The 8,383-nt window shown below is 41.8% G+C and overlaps 1 protein-coding gene across 1 annotated transcript in view; it reads left to right on the top strand.

Moving 5' to 3' along the window:
* Nucleotides 1-7,387: 7,387 nt before the first annotated feature.
* Nucleotides 7,388-8,383, top strand: part of ST8SIA1 (ST8 alpha-N-acetyl-neuraminide alpha-2,8-sialyltransferase 1) — a 135,426-nt gene continuing 134,430 nt past the window's right edge. Inside the window, exon 1 of the mRNA XM_074998806.1 lies at nucleotides 7,388-7,531. Coding sequence (XP_074854907.1) covers nucleotides 7,388-7,531 — 144 coding nt within the window. The remainder of the gene's footprint in view (nucleotides 7,532-8,383) is intronic.

The following is an 8,383-nucleotide window of genomic DNA, read 5'->3' as shown; positions in this document are numbered from 1 at the left end:
TTAAATACCCCTCTGAAACCACTCTCCCCACACTCATGCATCTGATGCAGCGGGTCTTTGCCCACAAAAGCTTATCCTCCAAAATATCTGTTAGTTTATAAGGTGCCACAGGACTTCTTGTTGTTCTCGTCACCAGTGAGGTCACATTTCAATGAGACCTGTATAGATTTTGCCTTTTAAAATGTAGTTGTGGTGCTTCGAGGCCACAAAGAAATCCAGATTGACTTGAAATAAAACATACAGTTATTAAATAAATATAATTATTTCAAAGAAGTCATTTTACTGTGTTGATGATGTCATTGTTTATTCCTGCTCCTGTGGTAATGGCACCACTTGATAGCTTCACATACTACTTCATTTTAAAGTAGACATAAAAAAAAAGTAGACATTTAAAGCTTTTAAATGAGGCAGAATGGGTAGGTATGTACAAATGATAAATTAAAGTCATCAAATCGGCAGTGTCTGCTGCTTGCCTGTCACATGGCTTCTGCTTTCTCAGCTCCAGTCTTTGTTCAAAGTAAGCAAGCAGAGTTTTAGCTCCACAGCTGCCGGCAGGTGAAGTGGTCAAGCAAAGGTAGGGGAACATAAGAACATAAGAATGGCCATACTGGGTCAGACCAAAGGTCCATCTAGCCCAGTATCCTGTCCACCGACAGTAGCCAATGCCTAGTGCCCCAGAGGAGGTGAACTGATCAAGTGATTTGTCTCCTGCCATCCATCTCCCGCCTTCAACAAAAGGCTAGGCACCATACTTTACCCCTTACACCGCAATTATCTTACCCCTTGCTAATAGACATCTACGGACCTAACCTCCAAATATTTATCGAGCTCTTTTTTAAACTCTGCTAGAGTCCTGGCCTTCACAGCGTCCTCTGGCAAGGAGTTCCACAGGTTGACTGTGCACTGTGTGAAGAAAAACTTTCTTTTATTAGTTTTGAACCTGCTACCCATTAATTTCATTTGGTGTCCTCTCGTTCTTATATTATGGGAACAAGTAAATAACTTTTCTGTATTCACTTTCTCCACACCATTCATGATTTTATATACCTTCATCATATCGCCCCTCAGTCTCCTCTTTTCTAGACTGAAAAGTCCCAGTCTCTCTAGCCTCTCCTCATATGGGACCCGTTCCAAACCCTTAATCATTTTAGTTGCCCTTTTCTGAACCTTTTCTAATGCCAATATATCTTTTTTGAGGTGAGGAGACCACATCTGCACGCAGTACTCAAGATGTGGGCGTACCATAGTTTTATATAGGGGAAGTAAGATATTCATCGTCTTATTTTCTATCCCTTTTTTAATTATTCCTCACATCCTATTTGCTTTACTGACCGCCACTGAACACTGAGTGGATGTTTTCAGAGAACTATCCACTATAATTCCAAGATCCCTTTCCTGATCTGTTGTAGCTAAATTTGCCCCCATCATATTGTATGTATAATTAGGGTTATTTTTCCCAATGTGCATTACCTTACACTTACCCACATTACATTTCATTTGCCATTTTGCTGCCCAATCACTCAGTTTGCTGAGATCTTTTTGAAGTTCTTCACAGTCTGCTTTGGTTTTGACTAACCTGAACAGTTTGGTGTCATCTGCAAACTTTGCCACCTCACTGCTTACCCCTTTCTCTAGATCATTGACAAATAAGTTGAACAAGATTGGTCCCAGGACTGACCCTTGGGGAACGCCACTAGTTACCCCCTTCCATTGTGATAATTTACCATTTATTCCTACCCTTTGTTTCCTGTCTTTTAACCAGTTCCCACTCCATGAAAGGATCTTTCCTCCTACCCCATGACCACCTAATTTACATAAGAGTCTTTGGTGAGGGACTGTGTCAAAGGCTTTCTGGAAATCTAAGTATACTATGTCTACTGGATCCCCCCTGTCCACATGCTTGTTAACCCCTTCAAAGAACTCTAATAGATTAGTAAGACATGACTTCCCTTTACAGAAACCATGTCGACTTTTGCTCAACAAATCATATTCCTCTACGTGTCTGACAATTTTATTCTTTACTATTGTTTCTACTAATTTGCCCAGTACTGACGTTAGACTTACCGGTCTATAATTGCTAGGGTCTCCTTTAGAGCCCTTTTTAAATATTGGTGTTATATTAGCTGTCTTCCAGTCATTGGGTACCGAAGCTGGTTTAAAGGATAGGTTACCAACCACTGTTAATAGTTCCGCAATTTCACATCTGAGTTCTTTCAGAACCCTTGGGTGAATACCATCCAGTCACGGAGACTTGTGACTGTTTAGCCTACCAATTAGTTCCAAAACCTCCTCTAATGATACTTCAATCTGGGACAGTTTCTCAGATTTGTCACCCATAAAGGACGGCTCAGATTTGGGAATCTCTCTAACATCCTCAGCCGTGAAGACTGAAGCAAAAAAATCATTTAGTTTTTCCGCAATGGCATTATCTTCCTTGATTGCTCCTTGTATGTCTCCCTCATCCAGGGTCCCCACTGCTTTTTTAACAGGCTTCCTGCTTCTAATGTACTTAAAAAACATTTTACTATTGTTTTTTGAATTTATGGTTAACTGTTCCTTAAAACCTTTTTTGGCTTTTCTTATTACATTTTTACATTTAATTTGGCAGTGTTTATGTTCCTTTCTATTTTGATCACTAGGATTTGACTTCCACTTCTTAAAAGATGCCTTTTTAACTCTCACTGCCTCTTTTACATGGTTGGTAAGCCATGGTAGCTCTTTTTTAGGTCTCTTACTGTGTTTTTTAATTTGGGGTATACATTTAAATTGGGCCTCTAATATGGTATCTTTGAGAAGTTTCCACGCAGCTTGCAGGGATTTTACTCTCGTTACTCTACCTTTTAATTTCTGCTTAACTAACCTCCTCATTTTTGTGTAATTCCCCTTTTTGAAATTAAATACCAGAGTGTTGGACTGTTGCGGTGTTCTTCCCAACACAGAAATATTAAATGTTATTATGTTATGGTCACTATTTCCAAGCGGTCCTGTAATAGTTACCTCTTGGACCAGATCCCGTGTTCCACTCAGTACTAAATCAAGAATTGCCTCTCCCCTTGTAGGTTCCTGTACCAGCTGCTCCAAGAAGCAGTCATTTAAGAAATCAAGAAATTTTCTCTCTGAATCCCTTCTTGAGGTGACATGTACCCAGTCAATATGGGGATAATTGAAATCCCCCATTATTAGTGAGTTTTTTATTTTGATAGCCTCTGTAATCTCCCTTAGCATTTCAGCATCACTATCACTGTCCTGGTCAGGTGGTTGACAATATATCCTTAGTGCTATATTCCCATCAGAGGAAGGAATTGCTATCCATAATGATTCTGTTGAATATTTTGATTCATTTAGGATTTTTATTTAATTTGATTCTATATTATCTTTCACATACAGTACGACTCCGCCACCCACTCGACCCATTCTGTCCTTTTGATATATTTTATATCCCGGTATGATAGTGTCCCACCGATTGTCCTTATTCCACCAGGTTTCCGTGATGCCTATTATGTCAATATCTTCCTTTGATATGAGGTACTCTAATTCACCCATCAAGAACTATGGGACAGATTACTATATATAATAATTATACGCACAAATGCACTCATCTTGAATGCAAAAGTCTTGTGTGATTATGTATGTACTGTTTCTTAAATCTGTAAGAGACGTTGAGGTCAGAAGGGACTGGGGAGATGGCTCAAGGCAGAAGCTTCACAGTGAATCAGTAAAAGAGGAGAATACTATTAGGGTTTGTACTATTTCTTCTTATTTTAATAAAGTTTCTTATTCAGTGATCCAGTAATAAGTTCTGATACTTTCCTAGTGTCATAAGGGAATAATCAGTTTTCATGAGGGTTTTTGTCATTTTAAGTGCCCTCTGAACTGAATTTAGAATATAGATCAATTGTAGTTTCTGAATTTCACTCAGAATTGAAATAACAGGAACCAGTTTGGATATGATTACTCAAAACATCTCTAAAATTCAATTTAGGTAAGTGTGCAGGAGAGCTTTGAATTTCCAGTTCTGACCTAAGCCTCATAAATATAGAAGGGGACGAGTACAAGTAATGTAAAATGTGTCCATATAACTATGTGTTTGAAAACAAGTTTCTTGCTTAACTGGATCCTCCTAGCTTTTTTCCACCTGAAATTAGAATCTTTATTTTAAAACATCAGTACAGTCACCCCAGGGAGTCACTTAGACTATGCTGTTTGTCTGGATAGATTATTAATAAAGAATGAGAAAAAGGGAAACACAGAAAATGTCATCTGGAAGGATCCTGTCTCTTTAACAAAAAAAAACAGACAAAAAAAAAGACAAAAAAAACAACAACAAAGCTTGATTTTTGACCTGACCCTTTGTCACCGCATTGATGTATGCCAGGCTTATGCCTATGTTAGGTCAGTCTTGCACTTTTCCAAAAATGTCAGCAGCAGTATAATAAACTCTCTCATATGTCTTGACCCATCTAGCTCTCTAATGCAGGAAATGGTGCCTGAGTGAGTTACAGGCATTGTAGCAGACAGATCATGGTTTGTTGTAAAAACAGAAATAGCCCACCAGATTTTTGCTGCAATTAATTCATAATGTGAAGAAAAAGCTTAAACATGTATTCTTGATTCAAAACTTCATCTAAAAAATCCCAACATTTTGCTTCAAGGTGTAGTAGGAAGACGCTGTCAATATAAAACTCATGTATATTTTGAAAATGTCTTCCCAGTGTAATTTTAAATTATTACAGTAAATTGTTACATTAAATTGTTAAAACTGAGAGCATTTACATACAATTTTCTCTTCATCATTTTCCCCCCTTTCAGTGGTGCACTCAGTTTGGGCAGCGGAACTACAGTGGTTACCTTTATTTTTTTATTGATCTGTCATTTAGTAGTTTGCCAACAACGTCACAACTCCAAGTCTGGAGTCACAGATAGAAGTGCACGAGGAGTAAGAGTGTTTTAAATTTGCACACTATTCTTCAAACTTAAAAACTGTGTTTCACTTTTTCTGAATGTCACCTTCCTGAACCTTGGAGTGTGACTACATCTGAGTGTATGCCTTTAATACATTGGATATCGCCAAATGAGAGCACAAAATAAAATGAATGATCTGCCTCTGAAATTGCCTAATTAGTCAGAATTCTAACTATGGTCTAGCCAAAGTCCTCTGCAGCAGCAGATAGCCTTACAGCAACAACAAACAGCTGTAGATAGCACTTGTCAAGCTTTGGAAATGCACCAGAACCTTGAAAAGATAGCTCACTGAATAGTTTTATCGACATGAGATTGATGGATCCAAAGGCAAAATATAAAACCTAGGCATTATCATTATTTATTATTCTTTATTGCTATCTTACTATCACCACCATCAATGAGGCCAGAACTAAAGTGGGTAGTATTAACCCATTTACATGTTATGGTTTAGGCTACCCTGGCTTTCCTGGTGTGTAGAATGTCAAGAGGCATTCTGCCTCAGCAAGGAAGGTGAATCCTTTATCCCAGAGAGTCTGTGGTATGAAGAGGCAGAGTTCATAAATGGGGGAGATAGAAAATACGCCTATTTTACAGAAATTGAGCTGATGCTGATAGAATAAACAACTTTTCTAACATCACAAAGGGCAGCTGTGGTCGGGGCAGGAATTGATTTCCTGAGTCACAGTCCCATGTCTGAACCACAAACCCAGACTTCCTCTCTCCTTTTCCTGAAACTTTATACACACATCTTGAGGGAATTTAATGTAATAAAAATTGTCTTTATTTTACAACATAGCCAAAGTATTTTCAAATACATCTGACAACTTTCTTAAGGGAGAAGCAAAATAGTTTGCCTGATAAAATTGCTTTGCATTTAACGATCAAACACAATGGTTAGAGAAACTTCAGGTAGGTCTATACACCAACAGTGCTTCAAAATAGCTGCTAGCATCTACACAATGCAACCAGTATTTTGAAATAATTTTGAAATAGCGGTTGGCTTATTCAAAACACGTAAAACTTGTTTTGGCTGTGGCTACACTACCACTCCCTTTCGGAAGGGGCATGTAAATTCTGGCTGTTCAAAAATGCAAATGAGGCACTGATATGAATTTTCAGCACCTCATTTGTACAATGGTGGCCACCTGGCTCATCAAAAATTGGAAGAAGAGTGCTTACAAAATCAGGGCACCCTTTCGAAGGAAGCCCAGATACACGGCTATTTTTATTTTGAAATCAGCACTTTTGAAGGGCTGGGTGGCTGCCATTGTGCAAATGAGGTGCTGAAAATTCTTATCAGTGCCTCATTTGCATTTTCAAACAGCTGTAATTTACATGACCCTTCTGAAAGGGAGGTATAGTGTATCCACAGCATCTACGAGGAAGCGTGGCTATTTTCAAATAGCTATTTTGAAAAAGGGGCTGTGTAGACAGATAATAGAGCATATTTCAAAATAAGCCTAAATGCATCCAATGGCTCTACTTTAGACTGGTTCTATTGTGTGTAGATGCTGTATTTTGAAATAGCCAAGTGCTATTTCGAAATGCGTTTTGTATGTTGCTGAGTTACTTCAAAATAAGCTATTCAGGAACAGTTCTTCCAGAATAGCTTATTTCAGCATAAAACTGCTTTGTGAACATACCCTTAGGCTAAGGCTACACTATTGTTTCTCTTTCAGGACACATTTGTATCCTGAAATAGAAACCATATGGCCAAACACTATACTTAAAATAGCAGGGCTATTTCAAGTGCGGTATTTTATTCTTGATAACCCTCCTCATATGAGGGTTACTGGGAAGGTCGAAATAACCACTTATTTTGAACTCCGGTGTAGTGTAATCTGCACTGGGTTCAAAATAAGATGCCTCAAAATAAGTTAAGCAATGTGCATAACGCAAATTGTGTAACTTATTTCAAGCTAGGGCTACAGCTGTAGCCCTAACCTTAGAGAAGTTGATTAAGAAAGTGTGGTTGATTATTAATGCTGGTCCTTGCTTCAGGTTTCCCTATGCCACCACCTTAATATGTTTTGTCATACAAAAATCATCTTTATGGTTTGATGTCAGTAGTACATCTCAAGGGATTGGTAATATAGCACCTCAGCCTCTAGCACAGTGCAGTAAACTCTTTCATATCTAGCAGCCCCACAACTGGGAGGTTGCTGGATGTTCAAATATTCTGGCTAAGAGAGACGTATACCTAGCAATGCATAACAATAAAGAAAAACTAGATTAGCTATTAAGACACAAACAAACCTGTGCAGAGTGCTTTATGTACCAACAATGGGAGTAGTGTACACTGTAAACTTGCACTATATTGGTTGTATTTATTTTTATTTACTTTCACTATCCTGTACTTATGGAAAATGTAACTAAAATTTACTTACAGTCAAAATGTGGTTACTTGAGAGTTCTGGATAATAGAATGCCGGATATGAAAGAGTTCACTGTGCTTTTAATCCAGCACATCTCAGCAATGACCAGGAAACACTGTCCTCCGGTGCCCATACAGGGGCATATGTGCGACGGAGTCAGTCGGACTCCTGGCAGTTGGCATTTTCAGAGGGAGGTACATAACACAGGGAGCCTTGCCCTGCCAGTGAGGGAAGGTCCATGCACAGACTAGGGTGGAAAAGCGTTGGGTGCCCAGTGTAGCTGAACGTGATCGGGGGGTGGGGAGGTGTACAAAGTGCTGCGGCCCCGCATGTCGCAAGCGGGCGAGCATTTGGACAGGATGGACTCGGCTGGAAAGGGGCTAAGAGAAAGGAGAGCGATGCCCAGGCCCATCCCCACGCAGACCACCTCCCCGCTAGTGCTGCCGCTGCCGTTCGTTCCCCAAGCTAGCCAGGCAGGGTGCAGCGCCCCCAGCCAGCCGCAAGGGTTTGCTAGAGAGCGAGGGGGGCGCCGAAGCGTGAAGAGAGGAGAGGCCGGGCTCTGCCCACCATGCCGTGCCCAGGAGGGGCGCTCCGCGGGCTCGATCCCTGCCTTGCAGCCGGGGCCCTTATAGGAGCGGCCTCGGCTGCCGTTGGACAGGGGCTGGGACGGGCTCCGGCGAGGTGGGGGCTCAGTATGAGCCCGGGAGGCGGCGGCGCAGGCTCCGCGTCCGGGCAGGGGACCCGGCGGCGGCACAGCTGGGAGCCAGCGCCCGAGCCGGCGAGGACTGTGCCTGCGCGGGGCGGGGGGCGGCCCCAGTGAGTTCCTGGGTCGGGCGGGCACGGGGACAGCCTGTGCGTGCCGGGCGCGGGCGCTGGCGCTGGCGCTGCTGGGGTGTGGTTATGCAATGCACATACGCTCCCCGGGCTGGGCGGGAGCCCCCGGGTCCGGTGGCGCGGGGCGAGCAGAGGCCGCGCGGCGAGAGCTGTTCGGGAGCGCGTGGCGCGGTGCCCTGGGAAGCCTCGGCCGAGCGGCCGCTTTGTGCTTG

Source organism: Carettochelys insculpta, chromosome 1 (assembly GCF_033958435.1).
Source record: "Carettochelys insculpta isolate YL-2023 chromosome 1, ASM3395843v1, whole genome shotgun sequence".
In the NCBI taxonomy this organism is placed as follows: Eukaryota; Metazoa; Chordata; order Testudines; family Carettochelyidae; genus Carettochelys; species Carettochelys insculpta.
The sequence above is the reverse complement of the archived record's forward strand: the minus strand, read 5'-3'. Positions and strand labels throughout refer to the sequence as shown.